General features: G+C 41.9%; 3 protein-coding genes across 3 annotated transcripts; 1 reads left to right on the top strand and 2 right to left on the bottom strand.

Annotated features, from left to right (window-relative positions):
* Positions 1 to 4,536, bottom strand: LOC106546089 (uncharacterized). The gene is made up of 2 exons (XM_014062865.2): positions 4,435 to 4,536; positions 1 to 1,096 (listed from the first exon to the last, which is right to left on the bottom strand). Exon 2 carries the CDS (start codon positions 1,086 to 1,088, stop codon positions 69 to 71), a length of 1,020 nt encoding a protein of 339 aa, XP_013918340.2. The 5' UTR covers positions 1,089 to 1,096; positions 4,435 to 4,536; the 3' UTR covers positions 1 to 68.
* A 920-nt stretch (positions 4,537 to 5,456) lies between these two features.
* On the bottom strand, positions 5,457 to 7,506 carry LOC106546091 (arylamine N-acetyltransferase, pineal gland isozyme NAT-10-like). Its single transcript, XM_014062867.2, has one exon. The coding sequence runs from the start codon at positions 7,267 to 7,269 to the stop codon at positions 6,457 to 6,459; it is 813 nt and encodes a 270-aa protein (XP_013918342.2). The 5' UTR covers positions 7,270 to 7,506; the 3' UTR covers positions 5,457 to 6,456.
* Positions 7,507 to 18,131: 10,625 nt separating this feature from the next.
* LOC106546088 (putative olfactory receptor 2W6) lies at positions 18,132 to 19,076 on the top strand. The gene has a single exon (XM_014062863.2). It carries the CDS (start codon positions 18,159 to 18,161, stop codon positions 19,074 to 19,076), a length of 918 nt encoding a protein of 305 aa, XP_013918338.2. The 5' UTR covers positions 18,132 to 18,158.
* Positions 19,077 to 22,175: the final 3,099 nt, after the last annotated feature.

The following is a 22,175-nucleotide window of genomic DNA, read 5'->3' on the forward strand; positions in this document are numbered from 1 at the left end:
TACATAAATATATCTATTTATTTATTTCTTTTTAGCCCTGTTAAAAGCTTCCTTCCTGAAGTCTGGCTTCAAACCGCAGCCCGTGGCAAAGGTATGTTTGTAGGGGGTGAAGGATTGCGGGTGATCTTCAGTGACCGGCAATACAAGACAGGCGTCTTGCCCAACCCCAGGCAGTAATGCCACCAGTAAAGCTTTTGCCTGGGCTGCAGGATCACCCGGAGAGGCTCTTCTTCCTCCACTGCGTCTTCCCATTCTTCTTGCTCGGTCTGAAGTCCCAGTCCTCCGTAGATCGTAGGGAGTGCAAAGTGGTGCTGGAGCAGAGACATTGCCAGGGATTCCGGATTCACTGACGGGTCGACATGAGCTTTTAGCCCAAGTTCCAACTTGGCATAGCCAACCATGCGGGATATTTCATTGCTGCTGGGCATGGGCATGTCAGTTCCGTTGGAGAGGAGCTTGAGGCACTGCCACTGACCGAAGGCAGCACCGTGCGTGATGGACAGTCCGCCTGGGAGGAACGAGACCACGTCCGGGTGAATCGCGAAGGACTCCTCCTTGGATCCTGCAGTGGCGGCAAAACGGGTGCCGCAAAGCCGCTGCTCCTCGTCCATCCTGAAGCAAGCCAGATGGGCAGAATCAGCTCCGTAGTAGTACAGCCCATTGAGGAGAGTGGGTTCCAAGTGGATCTCCTTAACCAAGGCCCCCGTGGCCAGGTCAGCCACACACAGGACCACCCCTCGCGACAGGAAGAAGATGAAAAAGTGTCCCTCGCAGAATGCGTAATGGTCTGCTCCGCGGCAGCTGGGGTGCAACGGGAAGGCATCCGAGGGCGGCTCGGAGGTCAGGTCCGGCACTTGGCAGAAGGAGTCCCCGTGGAGGAGATAGATGGCCGGACCGCTGGGGTCTCCTACATAGTGGTCTTTTCCGCGGCAAGCAGGGTGGAGGGGCTGTATTTTGAGATCTTGCCCTGAGCTGAAGTCAGGCGTTTGGAGGAAGTAACCCAAATCGGAGCGGATCACGAAAGCGCCGTGCTGAGTCACAAGGACCCCTGAGCCTGGGGAAGCCGTCGGGGGAACGATGGAAGCCATGGAAGAGACTGTGGATTAAAAATGAGTTTAATGAAAGACCATTCTAGGCATTTGTACCACCTTCTTGATACTGTTACCCTCTAGCTCTGTGATGGCGAGGGCACGCTAGCCATTGCCCCAGCTCAGCTCCACAGTGCATGGACGCATACCTCCCGCTTGCCAGCTGATTTTTAGTTTCTACTGCGCAAGCAGGAGACGCACATGCATGGGCAGGGGGGGGTGCGTCACCTGCGGGTGGCTCCCCCCATGGCCTGTTTTTGGTCCCAGGAGGCCGCCAGGAGGGCTACCAGGCCCGAAACAGGATACAGGATGTGTGTAGTGCGCCCCTCCCTCCCACGGCCTGTTTTTGTTCCTAGGAGGCTGCAGGGAGGCATGGGGTGGGTGGGTGTCGTGCATGCATGTGTGGGGGTGGCGTGCACATGTGTATGTCTCGCACACACATTGCATTATAGGTGTGAGTGCACTTTTAGCACGCAACGGCAAATAGGTTAGCCATCCCTGCTCTAGCCCCTTGTAGCCCTGGTTAACAGGCCATTCTACTTTAGGCTTCAGAGAGCCATGATCGAGTAATTGGAGAGCCACCCAATAGGTCCATACGGAAACTATGATTAATTGCCTTAAGCCGCAGTTGCCTGGGCCCCAAACACTAAAGCATAAACCCTTGTTTGGAAATCACAATGCTGACCAACAGGGGAATTCTGGGAATACCACACATATCTAAAAATTGCCAAGATTGGGAAACATGCTTAGATATTATCCTCAATTTGATCAGTAATCAATACACTAAAGTGTTAGATTTTATAGTAACGCGATTGCACTTGTATACTGTTGCTCTTTAATTTCACTGTAAAAATAGGGCAAGCTGAATATATTAATAGATAGTAGAAATACACCGAAGAGAGGAGTAGAGTGATAGAAGAAAGAGGGGTAGAGAGGGTGGGAGAGAGGACGGGAGGGAGGGTGAGAAGGAAGGGAGGGAGTGTACTGGGAGAGAGGAGTGGTAGAGGGGGAGGGGAAGTAGGGTAGGGGGGAATATTGGAGGGAAGATGGAAAGTTGGAGGGGGGCGAAAGAAAGGGTGTATGGAGGGTCGAAGAGGTACATTGGGTTTCTATTTTGGGGGGTATTGTTGACAAGAGGAATGGCTGTGTTTATTGTTTAATGTTATATGGCCCCGGTTATGCACAGTATATATGTGACTGTACGAAATGAAAATGGAAAAATAAAAACACATTTACTGTCTAATAATAATAATAATAATAATAATAATAATAACAACAACAACAACAACAACAACACAACAACAACAACAACAAAATACACTAAATATTTAATTACCAGTGTTTTATTTGGTGTATGAACACATTCTGCACATAAATATCTATAGGTCTATAGATGTTTATGTGCATTTGTTTAGGTGTCTGTATATATGTGTGTTTATTAGTATGTGTGTATACATATGTAGTTTTGATTTTGTGTGTGTGTGTTTACACCAGGTGTAGTCAACCTTTTTATACCTACCGCCCACTTTTGTATCTCTGTTAGTAGTAAAATTTTCTAACCGCCCACCGGTTCCACAGTAATGGTGATTTATAAAGTAGGGAAGTAACTTAACTTTAGAAAATTTATAAAGCAGAGTTACAGCAAACCCCTACCGCCCACCATGAAAACTGGAACACCCACTAGTGGGCGGTAGGGACCAGGTTGACTACCACTGGTTTACACATTCATACTGTTTTAAGTATGTGTAGAGCTGTTTATACACACACATATATTTCCTTCCTTCCTCCCTCGCTGTCCCTTTCCTTCCTTCCTTTTCTAACCCAGACTGCAACTGACAATCCTCACAAAGGTTTTTGATGTTTATTTATTTTTCTTTCCAAAACAGGGATGTGGATCCATTGCCAACTTCTCATCATGGCCACACTCCAAACTCATCTTGGGGTTCTTCCCCTCTCTCTCCCTTACCCCCCCTTTCCCACATCAAATTATATAGAATAGAATAACAGAGTTGGAAGGGACCTTGGAGGTCTTCTAGTCCAACCCGCTGCTTAGGCAGGAAACCCTACACCACTTCAGACGAATGGTCATCTAACATCTTCTTAAAAGCTTCCAGTGTTGGGGCATTCACAACTTCTGGAGGCGAGTTGTTCCACTGATTAATTGTTCTAACTGTCAGGAAATTTCTCCTTAGTTCTAAGTTGCTTCTCGCCTTGATTAGTTTCCACCCATTGCTTCTAGTCCTACCCCTGGGTGCTTTGAAGAATAGCTTGACTCCCCTTCTTTGTGGCAGCCCCTGAGATATTGGAACACTGCTATCACAGAATAGAATTCTTTATTGGCCAAGTGGGATTGGACACACAAGAAATTTGTCTTTGGTGCATATGCTCTGTGTACCTAAGGATATTAAAATACATTTATAAAGAATAAAAAGATACAACGCTTAGTGATAGTCAACTAATAAGCTATCAAATCAGACTAATAAACAAATAAAACAATATAAATTGAAAGATACAAGCAACATGGTTATAGTCATAAATGGGAAGAGATAGATAACTAGGAATAATTTGCAGGCTTAGTAAATTACTTGAGTGTGTTGTGGGAATTGTGGTTAAGTAAAGTGATGGCATTCAGGGGGGAAAAACTGTCCTTGTGTCTAGTTGTCTTGGTGTGCAGTGCCCTATAGCGCCGTTTTGAGGGTAGAAGTTGAAACAATTGATGTCCAGGATGCGAGAGGTCTGTGGATATTTTCACAGCTCTCTTTTTGAGTCCTGCAGTCTACAGGTCCTTAATGGGAGGCAGGTTGGTAGCAATGGTTTTTTCTGCAGTTGTCATGTCACCTCTTCTTTTCCATTAAACTAGGCAACCCTCTTTGGGTGCCAACCCACACTTCTAGTCTTCCCAAACTGGCAGAACATTCGGGGAAGGACTTGAGAAGAGGCTACTTACTATCCAACCCAAGGGGTCTCCAACTTTGGCCACTTTTAAGACTTGCGGACTTTAACTCCCAGATTTCCCCAATTGGGGAATTCTGGGAGTTGAAGTCCGCAAGTCTTAAAGTGGCCATAGTTGGAGACCCCTTGCAATACCATACGGGATGCTCGCCCAATGATTCTAAATTGCCATTTTGTTGTTGTTGTTGTTGTTGTTGTTCAATGCAAACATACACCGCGAATGCGTTGCGCTTTGCCTGTCTCTGCTCCGGGAGAAGCCATGATTCGGCCCCGCTGATAGGAATGGGAGCGGCGGGGCAGAAAACGCAGGCCCGGAGGGAGAGGGGTGTGTGGGGAGAAAGAGGCTGCGGGTCGAAGGGGGAGAAAGCTTGGAGGAAACCCGACCGACTCTCACCTGCTCGACGGCGGCGACAAGAATGCAGGGACTGGGGAACCACGCAGCGCAAAAGTCTTCCGGGGTGAGGTGGGCATGCGCGCTACCCGCGCTCGGCTCCTCCTTTCCCAGGAGGAGGAGGAGGGGACTGGACAGGAGCGCTCGCGGGAGGTGGGGGGTGGGTGGGAAGCGAGGCTGGTAAGCGCTGCACCCCTGCAAGAAAGAAGGAAGGAAAGAAAAAGAGAGAAAGGAAAGGAAAGGAAAGAAAGAAGGTAGGAAGGAAAGAAAGAAAAAGAAAGAAAGGAAAAAAGATGGGTAGGTAGATATGTAGGAAGGAAGGAAGGAAGGAAAGTTGGAAAGGAAGGAAAAGAAAAGGAAGGAAAAGAAGAAAAAGGAAGGAGACAAGTAGGAAGGAAAGAAATAAAGAAAAAAGAAAGAAAAAGGAAAAATATAGATAGGTAGATATGTAGGAAGGAAGGAAGGAAAGTTGGAAAGGAAGGAAAGGAAGAAAAAATAAAGAAAGAAGGTAGGAAGGAAAGAGAAAGAAAGAAAAAGGGAAAAGATAAAAGATAAAATAGGTAGATATGTAGGAAAGAAGGAAAGTTGGAAAGGAAAGAAAAGAAAGAAAAGGTAGGTAGGAAGGAAGGAAAGAGAAAGAAGAAAAAGGAAAAATATAGGTAGGTAGATATGTAGGAAGGAAAGAAAGGAAGGAAGGAAATGTTGGAAAGGAAGGAAAAGAAGAAAAAGAAATAAAGAAGGTAGGTAGGAAGCAAAGAGGAAGAAAGAAAAAAGAAAAGGAAAAAGATAGGTAGGTAGATATGTAGGAAGGAAGGAAAGTTGGAAAGGAAGGAAAAGAAAGAAAGAAGAAAAAATATAGGTAGGTAGATATATAGGAAGGAAGGAGGAAGGAAGAAAGATAAGCAAGTAGGTAGGGAAGAAAGGTAGGAAGGAAGAAAAGGAGATAGGTAGATAGGAAGAGATGAAGGAATAAGGAAGGAAGGAAGAAAATAGGAAGATAGGTAGGTATGAAAGAAAGAAAGGAAGGAAGAGAGAAAGAAGGAAAGTAGATAGATAGGTAGAAAGGGAAGAAGAAAAGGAAAGAAGGAAGAAGATAGGAAGATAAGTAGGTAGGTAGGAAATAAAGAAAGGAAGAAAGAAAGTAGGTAGCTAGGAAGGGAGGAAGGAATAAGGAAGAAAAGGAAGGCAGGAAGAAGATAGGAAGATAAGAAGTAGGTAGATAGAAAAGGAAAAAAAGAAGGAAAGTAGGTATGTAGATAGGAAGGAAGGAGACATGGGAGATGATTGTGGCTATTGGCCTTGGCATGTGGCACTTGGCTTTTGGCCAGACTATGGGGGAAGTTTATGGGTGGAGGTCTGGGAAAATGAACCCAGGTTAGGAAAACGACCTTTGGACGAGATCTTTTCCTTTGCAAGGATAGCCGGGCCACACTGATACACCGTATGCTAATCTGCGGCACTCTGCACGAAGATTTGGAAAGCTTTTCAGTTTTCAAGGAATGTCAGAAGGACCTCCTCTTCCGACATGTGTGGCTCTGCCTAGCTGCTTGCACGAACATTTTGAAGCCCTTCTGTTTCTCCCTCTCCCTCTGACCCCCCCCCACCTCTCTCAAAGCTGAACAGAAGCATAAACTGACAAGACTACCGATGCATCTTGGTCCATCTTTTATGTAGCAATCACTGATAAGTGTAAAAATACTGGCAAAATCACATGCAGGGTTCCTTAAAAATCTAAATGATGATCCAGTAATTGGTGCAACACTGATGTGCTAATCAGCAGGATATCCAAACTTAAATCGAACTTAAAGCTTCTTTTAACCTTTATAGAATCACAAGCATGATCTTGGACATTATCTTTAATAGATCAACCTGCCCAGTTTCATATTTCATTAAAACATAAAAGTAATCACCCTTGGCTTTCCCCAGGAATTAATCTAGTTAAAGAGATAGCCATAGATTCTTAATAGATGCAACTTGCCCAATTCCATATTCCATTACAATCCAAAAGAGATCTTATCCCACTAGTTAATCTTGTTGAGGAGGTGGTAGGATTTTTTCGTCCTTAGGTTCAAAGTTCTTCAGTTTGATCCCAAATTTATCAAAGAGAACGGTTGGGATCTCGGAATCCTGCAAGACCGTTTCCGTACGCTCCTTTCCCGTGGTGGAAATGAGCCGGTGACCTATGTAGGTTAAACGTCCTCCATCTGCTTTGTGCAATGAACAAAAGGATTTGCAGGTGAAGATGGAACAGGGTGAAGTCTGGTGGTAAAGACACATGTCATAAAAATCTTCCAGCTTCTTTTCCTCTAGAGTGAATTTATAGAGGAATCTCTCCTTCTCTCCAGAAATTTCCCGATGTTCCAGGACCCAGGTGGCTCCTTCCAGGCTCAACCAAAATACGCCTCCTTCTTGAATTTGTTCCACCTCTGGCTTCAGCTCTAACGGTTCCAGGAAACCTTCTCCGAACCCAACATCACACAGGAACTGCTGTCCATCCAAGTCTACCAAAATGACCAAGTGGTCCAATGGAGGACCATAACACTGTGTGAAGCGGTTGAAGACACGGGCGGCTAAGAATTGGGTGTGAAATCCTAATGCTCGCAACAACCACTGGAAAAGTCCATTCAGTTCATAACAAAATCCACCCCGCTGGTTTTGGACAATCTTCTCATATAAACGAGGCAATTCCAGGTGGATGGGCTCTTTGCAGTGGATGCTGAGGCTTTCAAAGGGTACGGAGAAGAGATGGGAACGGTGGAGGCTCTTGAGGGTCTCCAAAGAAGGGGTGGCAGGGACATTTGGGAACCCAATGCGTTGGAGGTAACATCCAACATCCATCTCAAGACTGGATGGAAGATCTTGAAAAAGTGAATGGGGATGTGTTTCAAGATTCCTTCTTTTCAACTCTTTCCGAGATCTTGTTCTGCTGTTTTGATCACTTTCAATAACAAATCTCTAAGCTGTAGTCGAGACTCCAAGACACTCTCGTTCCCAAGTCCCTTTTCCTCTCCTGCCCAATTTCCTTCCCCTCTTCCAGAAAATCTTCCCCGTTGGAATTTCTGCTATGAGTTTTGCTGTATACATTGGAATTTCTGCTATGAGTTTTGCTGTGTATACAGCGGCTGATAGGAACCGAAAGAGGAAGTGAAAAAAGTTACAGCCTCCCAGTTGCCTCATTCTGTAATTTATGTATATTAACCCCTTTTTCGCCTCAAATCTCTTTAGGGCATTGAATTTCTCAGGGAATACAATGTTAGGGAATGTTCTGCTTTTCAAGTTTCTTTTGCAGAGATATTTTGGGAAGGAAATTGAATTGATCTTGCTTAACACATGGAGAGCAACAAAGCTTGATGTCATTATCTGTGCTGGGTATGGAGTCACGACAGAGGACTCTAATCTATTCAAGCTGAGCTGTTTTAATTCTCAGTAAGAACACTTGATTGTGTGTCTGTGTGCATGGATGCCTTCATTTACTTGGATAGTGATCTGGGACTCTTCCCCTGCTGTCACACATACAAAACTTTCCTTCTTGTTTTTTTTTTTAAAATAAAGATTAAAGGTTCCCTTTGCACATATGTGCTAGTCATTCCCAACTCTAGAAGGTGGTTCTCATCTCCATTTCAAAGCCTAAGAGCCAGCGCTGTCCAAAGACGTTCTCTGTGATCATGTGACTGCCATGACTAAACACCGAAGGCGCATGGAACGCTGTTACCTTCCCACCAAAGATGGTTCCTAGTTTTCTGCTTGCATTTTTTACATGGTTTCGAACTGCTAGATTTGCAGAAGCTGGGGCAAGTAACGGGTGCTCACTCCGTTACGCGGCACTAGGGATTTGAACCGCCGAACTGCCAACCTTTCTGATTGACAAGCTCAGTGTCTTAGCCACTGAGCCACCCTTCTTGTTTTTCTTTGATTTTTTTCCTATCTTCTCCTTCAGTCATTCAATCACCCCCAAATTCGCACATTAATTTTCCCTCATTCTGATTCAAGGAGCTTTCTTTGAAAAACGTGGAAATCTTCTACCTGTAGTATAAATTGATTTCACAAAAAAACAATGCTTGCCAAAATACCACACGGCAAATGTGTGCTGAATAGAATAGCAGATTAAGCTCCACGGACGATTTACAAGCAGACCTGTTCATCAGCCAAATTTATTGATTGATTTAATCAATTTGGATGTGTCCTGACTCCAAATGACTCTGGCTTCCTACAAAAAAAAGGGCATATAAGCAGCAAAATATAGAAAACTAATCAAGTGTATATATAAAAATATCTCTAAAATAACCACTAGATGGCATTCCAATAACAAAGCATTCTGTTGACCTTTTCTTAGCACCAATTTAGTTTGATCTTGGGCTGACTAGATTCTTGTAGTAGGGGTAGCAATAATAAACTCAGAACAACAGAGTTGGAAGGGATCTTGGAGGTCTTCTAATCCAACCCCCCTGCTCAGACAGGGAATCCTGTACACAACTTCTGGAGGCAAGTTGTTCCACTGATTAATTTTTCTATTAGGATAGGATAGAATAGAATAGAATTCTTTATTGGCCAAGTGTGATTGGACACAAGGAATTTGTCTTTGGTGCCTATGCTCTCAGTGTACATAAAAAAAATAGAATACATTAATCAAGAATTATAAGATACGACAGTGATAGTCAAGGTTAGTAATAAGCTATCAAATTGTACTAGGAAACAAATAAAGACAATATAAATTGAAAGATACAAGCAACATGGTTATAGTAATAAGTTGGAAGAGATGGTTACTAGTAAGGAGGAGAATAATAATAGTAATTCAGTCTTAGTAGATAATTTAACAGTGTTGTGGAAATTAGTTGTTTAGCAGAGCGATGGCATTCGGGGGGGGAAAAACTCCTTATTCCTAATTGTTCTAGTGTGCATTGCCTTATAGCGTTATTTTGAGGGTAGAAGTTGAAACAATTTTATGTCCAGCATGCGAGAGGTCTGTAGATATTTTAACCATTAAGCCATAAAAATACATGGAGTGTCAGCCTGCATTGGCAGCCCCCCCCCCCCCCCCCACAAGTGGGAGATTAAGGGAGAAAGTGCTCAATTTTATATAAACTGTTTGTTTGGTGACTGAATTCACAACACCTTCAGAAAAAAGTGACTTCAGAAACAGCACTCCTGGGGTGGGGGGTAGTTTGGAAGGCCAGAATTGGGCCCATTTTTGCCTGTTTCTTTGCACAAAGGGTTTGGGAGGTCTGCAGAGTGGCCCTGGGGGCTGGGGAGGGCAAAAATGCCAGTATTGTGGCAAAAAATGGGCCTGTTTTTCGCCTCCCAACTCCCCCCCCCCACGCATCACGTTTCTGCCCTCCCCAGCCCTTAGGAGCATTCCACAGGCCTCTCAAACCCTCTGCGCGGGCCTTTTTTTGGGAGAAACAAGCCTGTTTTTGGTGAAAACGGATGCGCAGGGCGGTGTTTCCAGAGGCCAAAAATGGCTGCATTCCGTGTATATCACCACCAACATTTCCATCCTCTTTTGGAGTGAGGGGGGGGAATGTGTCTTATACTCTGAAAAGTATGGTATAAAATCTCTTTGGAATTTAGAGGATGGTCAGTCCTAGCCTTCTGTGGTTGTGCAGGGACGCCAGACTATCTCCATCCTTGATCCTTCCTCCAGGCCAGGCTGTGTGCTTCCCCAGTGTTGCAGAAAATGAAAGGCTTTAGACTTCTCAGGATACAGGAAAAGTTTATTTGGCAGCCAGGTTCAGAGAGCTAGCCCATGGCTAGCATTGCAAGTTCTGAACAACCTTCATTATCGAAGCACACATTCTTATACATTCTCAAAAGCATTGCAACACGGAAATACTTAACACATTTCTTAGTGGTTACCTTGAGGAGAAAACCTTATAAGGAGATGGGGTCTTACTTCTCCTTTTGTTTATGGAGTACGTGTCATTAACGAACTTTAATTGAACCTTGGACTTTTGACATAGATATTGGCATAGGCTTTTGACATCTTGTGGTTAGGCACTGGCTTCCTGTTCTTTTGCAAGTTGCAACTCTGCCTATGTGGCTTTAATATAGAAGTAAAGGGCCCTAAGAGGCTGTCCAGCCTGACCCAGTATGTTTCACACTTAATATCCAAATCTCACTTTACGTCTGCTTTACCAGCACCACCTTCAAGTTAGATTCATGTCCTTCCTGGCTGGCCAAGGTGGCCTGGTAGATGACACGTAGTGTCAGCCTCTGCTTTGCTGCTGCTTCGGCTGCCATTGTAACGGGGAGGGGGGGCATGGTAATTGGGAGGGAAATCATGATGTGCTGGAGGAAGATTCTAGACGCTGACCTGACCGTCTTACTGCACATGTGGAGGAAGGGAGTTTCCCACCAAGGTTAACTGTCCGGCGTTCCATCCTGGTGATGTCTTCTGAAGTTATCTCCCACCTGACAGTTGGGTGCATTATAATTGGACTATGGACTGGGGTGCCAAGGGGAGGGGATTGAATTATACATGATATTCTTTGCTTTCGCGCCTAATTAACCAGATTCAGCTTAGCTTTGCTACTGTTCGTTTATAATTAGTAAAAGTACACTTGATTTCAAACAAATGGAGTTGAGTGGTTTTTTTCCTGATTATTAAATGAGGTCGCATCTGACACGTAGGCAGGTCTAAGTGATGATCAATTCACCTTTTTTTTCTTTGAATTTTTTTATTGTTTTAGTTAAGCAAAAAAACACACACACACAAAAGAATCATCTTTCGTTACGTTGTAGAAAGCGTATCGATTGGTTACAAATATATTCCGTGCGTTTCTTCCACCATCCTTACATATCCTTCATTCAAATTGAGTTGTACATTTTAAGTCAAGAAAGAAAAAATGAATATTTTACTATCCCTGTACTGCAATTCTCATTTAATTACCATTATTTAAACATGCTTTTATCTAGAATCATTTATATTTAAAGACATAACCACCTACTGGCATTCATTTGCAGTTTCGACAGATCTCCAATAACATTACACCTTTATGACATATTCTAAAACAAATTCAGTTAAGTAAGATATCTAAACATTTCCCCCCATAGCACACCTGTATGTATCATTAGATATTATCCATTAACATTTCCTTGTTATTATTGTAGTTGACTAAAAGTTTATTTACTGTTTATCTCACCTCTCCTCTCCACAGGGACACACAAAATTATACCTTTATAGCCATCTTTAAACAATGATTTATTAATAAGATTTATAGGTCTTTTCCCTCAATCCCAAATTAGTTAATTACGTGCTAAGAAAATAAACATTAAGCATCTAAGACAATCCAAGGGATGTTAATATTTCTACTTATCGATCACCAAAAGTATACATTAACATTTCTATGGCCCGGTTATTTATCCTAACTAAGGTTATCATTTCACTATTAGTATCATAGTAAATTGTATCTTAACCCAATATACATTCAATGGTAATCTAGAACAATCTATAAAGTACTAACATCTCTACTTATTAAGATGATCAATTCAACTTTGAGGTAGGGGGCATTACCAGCTGTTTCACAGGAGTGCTGGTTGGCTTGTTCCTTCCTCAATAAGCCATCTTGGACCTCACCATTCTGAATACTTGTCATTCAAGTACCCCTATAAAGGGAAGGAGGTGGAGAAGATGATGACGCTGCAACTATGGAGGGCCCTGGTTGAAACAGATTATCTGGATCGTATTCAGTCAAGATTCAGACCAGGATACAGAATGGAAACAACGTTGGTCACACTCTTAGATGATCTGGCATAAACAAGATGGAGGTACCGCATCTTTTCTTGATCTTGACATCTCAGTGGCTTTTGATATAATCAACCATTTTGGACTGATGTATGAGTTGGGTGGGTGGCAGAGTATTGGGTTGATTCATCTCCTTCCTCCAAGTCTGGTCACCATTGTTGTTGGTACAGGGCAAGGGATCCAGATCACAGAAGGTTTGCTGAACTTCACATAGTGCACTAGCTATGCCCTTTCCTGGACAGGGAGGCTCTTCACTCAGTCATTCACACCCTGTTCATCCACTCTTTAGTTTATTGTAATTCCCTCCACATGAGGCCTACTCATTCTAATCACTGCGCCTACCTAGAGCGCAGTTGCGCAGTGGTTAGAATCAGTGACGTGCGGTGAGCTTCATGGCCGGTGAGGCAAGCGCGAAAGCCCCGCCGAAGCCCCGGTGCCACGTCTGTCATAGAGCGGGACCCTCACCGGCCATGAGGCTCACCGCACGTCACTCGGCAGTTCAAACTATGCTCTGCAGCCCAAACTTTCTCCTCCCAGCAACTTGGCCTGTTGGACACAGTGGTGGCGGGGGGAGAAATGGGCTGGGTGGGCTGGCTGGCTGGGAGGGGGAAGACCTTTAAAGTCCTGCTGCCGCATCTTCCCAGCAAGATTTCCTTTCGGCTCATGGTTTCCCTTGCCTGCCTTAACCAAAGCTTGGCGCCCTGCCTCTGCTTTCGCTCTCCCTCCCTCAGGTCTGCAGCAGCGTCAGCGGCAGCTCTCGGCCTATGGCTGCAGCATCGCACAGGCTGTGGAAGGAGGAGGAGGAGGGAACCAAACAGGAGGCTTTTACCGGGCCTGCGCCGCACAGCCAGGACCGTCCTTGCGCCTCAAGCCGCGTTTCTTCCTGCAAAGCCCTTCGGGGGTCAGATGGAGCTCTCGGGTTGCCCAATCCAGTTCCTCCCAGGTTCAAAATTACGGGAAAAAATAATGAAATACCGCAAGCTGGGCCGTCTAAACTACCCAATTATGGATGAAGCATGTAACAGTGATACCCATTGTCATCAGGGCACTTGGTACCATGTCCAAGAATTTTATAAGACACATCAACAACTTGCAGCTTCCTTCAATAACACTAGGCGGAACTGCAAAAAACTGTGCTACTGGGAACATCTTATATTTTAAGAAGGTATTTGGTTGATACCTAAGACGCTGGCAGCAACCCGTATCAACCATTAGCACCAGTCACTGGTATTTATGATACATTTTTGAATGTTCAGTTGGCTGAGTTTCATGTTTAATGAATAAAGTATAATAATAATGAGTAGAGTTTATTGATATTGCTGTACCAGGAGATGCCAGAGTTGAAGAAAAAGAACTAGGGGAAAAAAACCCACAAAATGTTACTACCTGGCCATCAAAACTACAAGGCCTATGGATGAAACATGTAACAGTGATACCATTGTCATTGGGGCACTTAGTACCATGTTTCAAAACACAACAAGAAATTGCAGCTTCCTGCAATAACACCAGCGGAACTGCAAAAAACTGCACTACTAGGAACATCGTATATTTTAAGAAGGTACCTGGTTGATACCTAGGAAGCTGGCAGCAACCTGTATCAAGCATTAGCACCAGCCAATGGTATTTGCGGCACATCTTTAAATGTTCACTTGACGGAGTTTCATGCTTAATGAATAAAAGATACAACAACAACAACAACAAGTTTCTTTCAATATGTAAAGTACAAGAAGAAATCAAGGAAATAATAGTTTCACTAATGGGAGAAGATGTTGAATTACTTCTTTGCATCTGTTTTTACACAAAAGGAAGACAATAAGTGCTGTTAGTACCACTTCACACAACACTGGTGAGCTGACACTTGGAATACTGCATCCCGTTCTGGTCACCATGGAACAAAAACAGACGCTGAGAGCCCAGAAAGTGTAAAGAGAAGAGCAACAGAGATTATAGGGCCTGGAGCTGAATTATATGATAAACAGTTGAGGAAGCTTGGTATGTCTAGCCTCATGATGGCAAACCTATGGCACGTATTCCACAGGTGGCATGCAGAGTCCTGTCTGTGGGCATGTGAGCCATCATCCCAGCTGAGCTCCACTGCGCATATGCAGGAGATAGGGGGAGTGCAGGGTGGGGGTCACGTGTCCATGCATGGGGAGGGCCGCATGGGGGTGTCATGTTTGCATTGCATTATTGGTGCATGTGTGCACGCACTGTCAGCACGCATCAATGAAAATATTAGCCATCACTGGTCTAGCCTATCAAAGAGAAGAATTAGTGGGGACATCATAGCTGTATTCTAGTACTTGAGGGGTTATCATAAAAAAGAGGGGATTGATTTGTTTTCTAGGGAACCAGAGGGCAGGACAAGAAGTAATGGGTGGAAGCTTATTAAAGAGAGAACTAACCTCGAAATAAATTCTTTTGACTGTGAGAGGGATGGAATAAGTTGCCTCCTGGGAGCACTAGAGGTATTCACGAATAGATTGGTTAGCCATTTGAATGGGATAGTGTAAAGCTGCTGCCTTAAGCAGAGGGCTGGGAGACCTTTGGGGCCCCTTCGAGTCTTGTGATCTTATGTATTTTCTATAATAAACATGGGAACACACACAGACTTGGAAAAATATGTCTCCTAAGTTGAATTCAAGCCTTGGAAAGAAGTCTCTGACATATTTCTTAGGAAAAACATCAAAATTGTTTGCTACTGCCTTTTCCTGGAATTTTTCTTTTAATAATCACACTTCCTTTACAATTATTTTTGAATGTTAGAAGTTCTGGGAATATTAATCTTTGTTTGTTTTTGATAATGGACATGAACATGGAGCGCTAGATATTCATTATTGTCACTTCTATTGATCTATTCAAATAAAGGTTTCATATTGGAGATACACAAGAGCTCCAGATGAAGAGCAACAGAGCAGGAACAATTTATGGGAATTGACCAAAAGGACTAGCACAGTTTCATTGGATTCATGATCTCTTGCCAATTTCCTTTCAAAAGAGATTTGAGAAGAAGAAAAAGTTCTTGTGTCCTCAGTGATAATATGCAGAATCCCTTAGTGATGTTCATAAACTATACATAATTACAAGACATCTTCAGAGAATATATATTCTGTCATGAGAATTGAGATGTTCTTAGTGTTGATGAACTTACTGAGCTCCTCCTAAAGCAATTCTTTATTTTTTTTAACTAGGAAAACGGATCTCCCATGATACACCTGCAAATTCTTGAATACAACACCTGGCTTTCCTAGAAAGCAACTGGATCATCTTCCACCTTGCTGAGCACTTGTAAAAGCTGTTAACATGCTTCACTCTTTCTTAACAGATGTGGAAGATCTTGGAAAGGAAGCAAAGTCAAGTTCTCCTCTGCCATTGGAGAAAGACTGCAGCTCTGGAAATCCCTAGTCATCCAAGAAATAACCAAGAACTTTGCTTAGCTTCCTAGTCCAAAGAAGAGAATGATGATCTGACGAGATCACCTTTGTTTTTCCAGAAAAAGAATGTATATTAGTATCGTTTGGTTTAATATAGGTATGTTCTAACATGCTCTAACATCTTTATTCAAATTCAGAATAAACATTGCTGATGCATTTTGAGTATTTCTATGATGTTTGCTTTTGGAAAGATTCTCCCCTGAGCTTCCCTGAAAGGACATCTCTGTGTAATCTGACAAAAAAAACCATAGAACATAGAATAGAACAGAATAACAGTGTTGGAAGGGACCTTGGAGGTTTTGTAGTCCAACCCCCTGCTTAGACAGGAAACCCTACATCACTTCAGATAAATGGATATCCAACATCTTCTTAAAAACTTCTGGTATTGGAGCACTCACAACTTCTGGAGGCAAGTTGTTCCACTGATTAATTGTTCTAGCTGTCAGGAAATTTATTTAGTTCTAAGTTGCTTCTCTCCTTGATTAGTTTCCACCCATTGCTTCTTGTTCTACCCTCAGGTGCCTTGGAAAATAGTTTGACTCCCTCTTCTTTGTGGCAACCCCTGAGATATTGGAACAGTGCTATCATGTCTTCTCTAGTCCTTCTTTCTCTTACACCAGACATACCCAGTTCCTGCCACCGTTCTTCGTATGTTTTAGCCTCCAGGCCCCTAATCATCTTTGTTGCTCTTCTCTGCACTCTTTGTAGAGTCTCCACATCTTTTTTGCATTGTGGCGACCAAAACTGAATGCAGTATTCCAAGTGTGGCCTTACCAGTGAGCCTAAAACCAATTTCGTTGTATTTATTTTTTGTACGATGACAATAAAGGCTACACTATACTAAGGCATGAAAAAAATGGTATTAACACTTCACGTGATCTTGATTCTATCCCTCTGTTTATGCAGCCTAGAATTGGCCTTTCTGGCGGCGGCTGCACACTGCTGGCTCATATTTAAAAGAATATTTTAAATATTTATATTTAATTAAAAGAAATTATTTATTTTATATTTTCATGTTTAAAAGAATATTAAAACAATAATAGAGTTGGAAGGGACCTTGGAGGTATTCTACTCCAACCTCCTGCCCAAGCAGGAGACCCTATCCCATTTCAGGCAAATGGTTGTCCAGTCTCTTCTTAAAAGACTCCAGTGGTGGAGCTTGAGTCTATTTCGATAACGTTTGTTTTCCTTGAAAAATAATCTATGTAACTAGCGAAAAATAAACTTGATATGAGCAAGATCTAACTTATTTCCTAAATCCAAATAATTATCAATTATGCAATCGAGGTATTTTATTTTATTTCCTTTTGAAAGACTCGAAAGGCACATTTCATTTAGCAAGCATTTTTGTTCTTAACCTGTTACTGAAAATGTAAAATTATTATTTAAGCAATGTTGAAATAGATGCATTTAAGAAATTTCCGGTCATAGTTCTTTATTTTGATTTCCACTCATAAGTAGCAAACCAAGAATAGAACTGTGTTATATATGTTTCCCCAGCATGAGAAAATGTTTGCAATTTCAGAAGTTAGGGCAATTTTTGCACATGTACCAAGTGGTAACAAATTCCTTGGATTTTTTTTTTTTAAGTTTGCATCACTACCAAACGAATCATGGAATAAATTAGTACTAATGACAAAATGTAAAAATTCAGATGGACTTTTTAAGTGAAAAGGCAAAGGTTGCAATGTATTAATATTATTTCAGTTGGCTTGACAGTCCTGCAGTAACTGAAGAGAACAAGTTGACTTGAGTTTGAATGATGATAGATGTGAAAGTACATTCTGTCAACAAAGAAAAACTCACAATAACCTATATATTGCAAAAATGAAAACCCTACCGAACTTCATTCAAAATAGGTTTTTTTAGGTTTTTCCTTTTTAAACCGACATCTAAAGGAAATTGTCTTGTCTTAGCTAAAAGAAAACCGATATAAAAATAGAGAAGCAGGAATATTTTTCTACTTGATAGTAATTTTGTGGTTTCATGCATCAAAACACACCCATTATCAAATTCCTGGAATCATTAATAGGTTAAGAGAGTTGGAAGGGACCTATATATCATCTGGTCCAACCAACCTACTCAAGCAGGAGACCTTACACAATTTCTGAAAAATGGCAGTCCAATGGCTTCTTGAAAGCGTTTTGAAGCTGCCACAACTTCAACTGAAAGCCAGCTGTTCCATTGGTTGATTGCTCTCACTGCCAGAGAAATTTATCCTTATTTCCAGGTTGAATCTCTTCTTGGTCAGTTTCCATCTGTTATTCCTTATCAGGCCTTCAGATGCTTTGGAAAATAGCTTAACCTCCTCCTCTCTGCGGAAGCCCCTCAAATATTGGAACACTGCTATCATGTCTCCCTTGGTCCTTCTCTTCACTTGAAGAGACCTGTGCAGTTCCTGTAACCGTTCTTCAAATGTTTTAGTCTTTAGTTTCATTACACTGGTATGAAAAGATAGCTGTTAGTTGTCCACAACAGTTTTTTCTATATTTAACAATGGGAGTTGATCTAAAGATCCCTCATTCTTTTTCCTTCTCCTCAGACAGGAGGCCATGACTGAAGCTACGAACTTCACCTCTGTCAAGGAATTCATCCTGCTGGGACTCACCAGCCAGAGAAAAATCCAACTTCTCCTCTTTGGGATCATTCTCATCATCTACTTACTTACAGTTTTGGGGAACCTGCTAATCATCATATTGGTGCAGGCAGATGTAAAACTCCAGACCCCCATGTATTATTTTCTTTCCCAACTTGCAGGGGTAGATATCTGCTATGTCACCAGCACCATGCCTCTCATGTTGACTCAGCTCCTGGCTGGAGATGGAGCCATTTCTTTAGCATTCTGCATGATCCAGATATACATTGCAGTGGCCTTAGGGGGTGTTGAGATTCTCCTGTTTGGGGTCATGGCCTACGACCGCTACCTGGCCATCTGCCGTCCTTTACTTTACCCTGTTCTCATGGACAAGAGATGCCAGTTGCAGTGCAGTTCAACATGCTGGATATCGGCTCCTTTGGTCTGCGTGATTTACATTGTCTGCCTTCTTTGCCAAAACTATTGTGGCCCCAATCAGATCAATAACATCATATGTGAGATGCCCATGGTGTTGAGACTTGCTTGTGGTGATACAAGTATTATTGAGGCCATTATTTTTGGCATAGGAGGATTTTTCCTTTTGGTTCCCCTTTCTATTATATTGACCTCTTATGGATTTATTCTTCATTCTGTCTTACAAATGAAATCCAGTGGCCGATTTAAGGCTTTCTCTACCTGTGGTTCCCATCTTATTGTGATCTCCATGTTTTATGGACCTTTGCTCTGGGTCTACATAATTCCGAAGACTGACACAGCTGCTGATCACGATAAACAGATTGCAATCTTCTACGTTTTGATCACACCTCTGCTCAATTCTGTCATTTACACCTTGCGGAACAAGGACTTTCATAGGGCAGTAGCCAAGATCTTGTGAAGAAGGGCTCTTGAAGAAAAGTCACAATAAAAGTATTGTCATGTGTAACCGACTTTTCTGTTATAAAATACCACTGGTCTAACAGGGGTCTAACTGTGACTGATTATATGAGCATTGTTTGCAAATATCTAAAAGTCTGCTTCTTTAGTTAGAACAATTAATCAGTGGAACAGCTGAATAATTTTCAATGAACACAACAACTTTGTATCATCGTGATGCTCATCTTAGATTATTAATCCATCCTGGATTAATTCTACAAATGTTCTTCTGAGCCCGGCACTTTATTTCCAGAGAAGAAAGGAAGAATGTAAGAAAACAAGAGTACTTTAAAAAAAAATTATTAAGGATTTTTTCAGAAAGTAAGCACAATTCAAATGAAAGAAAAAATAAAGAGGAAAAAAGAAAAGTGGTAAATAAATAGAAAAGAAATAAAAAAAGATAAAGAAAGAAAAATGGAAAATATATAAATAAGTGGTTTAGGATCTTCTTTATTGTAATTATAAACATGTTTAAATTGTATCCTCTTTCTCTAATATTAGACCATAGTTCCTTTTTTTCTGATAATCAAACTCAAATATATTTCCATTGACAGAAAAAGATCAATAAAGGAATTCCAGTTATTGAGAAAAAAGGAATATTTTTTTCAGTAGAACATCTCTCTATTCCAAGATGGCATCTAGGAATACTGCGAGTGTAAGTATTAGAATTTTCACCCAATATTTAGCTGTAATTAAATGGTAATTATGGAACTGCAGCACAACACAAATAGAGATTACTACATTGGTGGACAACTGGGAAATTATAGAGAGTAATAACAAACACTGATGGATGAGAAGCAGTGGATCTATCTTTCAACACTTCTATGGACATCATAACATACACAATCCTCCCATTCATTAGACCAGGACCTAAACATTGCTACACAACTAACAAAAAAGCTTAGATATATCAAAGAGGGAAGGAAATATTCTTTCAACTCACTACTTCCATGCCTCCCACACAATCAGAGAAAATTTTTAACATGAAGCTGAGTTTTGGGGCAAAAAACAGATTAGGAATCTTATTCATGTATATTCTGAACTAAAATAGAAAAACATCTAATTTCTCAATAAAAAGGTTTTTATTTCTGGAATCTAATCATGTGAAATACAGAAGTCAATATACAACTACAGCAATACAGCACGTTGCTTACAAAAATTCACCTTGTGATAAACACAGGGTCACATACCGTTTTGGACACACATATCTTGTGATTTGAATTCAAGACTTGAAGACCTGTTCGTGTCATATTTCTTAGGAAAAGCTCATTCTGTCTATAAATTTGTCTTTTTTCATGTTTAAAGTTCTGGGAATAATAATCTTTCTGCAATAAAGGAGAATATTTGTAGTTTAAGTGTCAAGACTGATTCACACTTTCACCTTCATTTTTTCTTCAGTTTGACAATAACAGGGAGAGGGTGGAAGATGGAATGCAAGGGTGGGAGAATGGTATTCAAGCATCCGTCAGCTTCCATGAGACATTGCTGTCATCTCAAGGACACACCAAGTAAATGTTCCAATGTGGCTGGCTGTTTCCCATAACAAAATGAACAGGAGTGCTTGGTGGATGTTTTGGATTGTGGGTTGCTTGTAGGGGAAAGGAGGGATTAACTATGCTCTTGAAAGTCCCTTGGACTTCAAGGTGATCAAACCAGTCAGTCCTATAGGAGATCGATCCTGACTGCTCTTTAGAAGGCCAGATCCTGAAGTTGAAACTCAAGTACTTTGGCTGGCTAATGAGAAGGAAGGACTCACTGGACAAGAGTCTGATGCTGGGAAAGATAAAGGGCAAAAGAAGAAGGGAATGAGATGTCTGGATGGAGTCACTGAAGCAGTAAACGTGAGATGAAATGGACTCCAGGGGATGGTAGAAGACAGGAAGGCCTGGAGGAACATTGTCCATGGGATCATGATGGGTTGGACATGATTTAATGACCAACAACAAGAACAACAAAGTATGTGTGCTTTTGCATGGGAAATCCAGAGCTGTTCCAGTGTGGTTTATTCAGTAAAATTTTATATTCTTGGCAAAATAATGTCCCAGGAATTAGGGTTTCACCAACTGGAGAGGGTTGAAATGAAGGGTGCTTGGTCTCTCTGAGCTTTCCTGATTTCTTGCAGACCTTTCATTATCCAAACCAGGTAATATCATAACTCCAATAGGGAGTGTGGTTTGCCTTCTGTTTATGTTCGAGTGCAGGAGTGAGCAACTCGCAGCTCTGGAGCCGCATGTGGCTCTTTTATTCCTCTCCTTCAGATCTCTATCATTGGTTGGCCCCACAATTTATATGACTTTCAGTTAGGACAGGTAGAGGAAAAAAGATGAGTCTATGAGTCCATAGAGAAGACTCTGGCGGGGGGGAATCAAACTTCCAGGCGACTCAAGAATTAAATGGGGGGCTTCCAGTTAGGAGCTTTGAGGCTCTTTGAGTTTTTTGAGGTTGCTGTCCCTTGTTCTAGTGGCTTGCCCTGTTAGTGTTGGAGGGTGGGTCTTAGAGAGTCTTTGGACTGCCACAACCACTATTTAGGACAAAAAGACAAAACACTGGCAGATTGGGGGCAGAGCTGACGTCACAATGATACAACGTGTGATCTTAGAGCTCCAAGATTGCTGTTGATATCTCTGCTTCTGGACGGTCCTTTTGGACCTAAACCGTGCGTAGAGATGGTGATAGAGAAGGGCACATCCTGCTGATCCCAGGGACATCATAAAGTCCCTGGTAAATCCAGGAGAAGTTCTTTTTTTCCGGCAACAGAGAAGCAGCCATTGAAGCTGTTGAAACTTGGGACAGCTCCAGAAGAGAAGAAAAGCAGGAGAAAAAGTGTGTCTAATTAGTGAGATAAATTTTATTATTAGATAAGAGAACACCCCAAAAGATCAAAAGTAAAGTTAAAATCAAACACAGAAGAATTTAAGCGGCGACATTAAGCCTGAGTCAAACCTAGTCTGTTATCTTTCTTTAATTTTTTTATTGAATTTTTACAAATGCTTTTTACTTTTTATACTGGACTGGTTTTTATTTTCTTCTTCTATTTTTCTTTTTTTAAAATACTTATTGA

Source organism: Thamnophis sirtalis, unplaced genomic scaffold (genome assembly GCF_051295495.1).
Source record: "Thamnophis sirtalis isolate CommonGarterSnake01/CBP01778 unplaced genomic scaffold, rThaSir2_p1.2 scaffold_4, whole genome shotgun sequence".
In the NCBI taxonomy this organism is placed as follows: Eukaryota; Metazoa; Chordata; class Lepidosauria; order Squamata; family Natricidae; genus Thamnophis; species Thamnophis sirtalis.

What these genes read in the sequence shown, in the direction of transcription:
- LOC106546089 (XM_014062865.2), bottom strand. Translation starts at nt 1,088, where the DNA reads ATGGCTTCCATCGTTCCCCCGACGGCTTCCCCAGGCTCAGGGGTCCTT.
- LOC106546091 (XM_014062867.2), bottom strand. Translation starts at nt 7,269, where the DNA reads ATGGATGTTGGATGTTACCTCCAACGCATTGGGTTCCCAAATGTCCCT.
- LOC106546088 (XM_014062863.2), top strand. Translation starts at nt 18,159, where the DNA reads ATGACTGAAGCTACGAACTTCACCTCTGTCAAGGAATTCATCCTGCTG.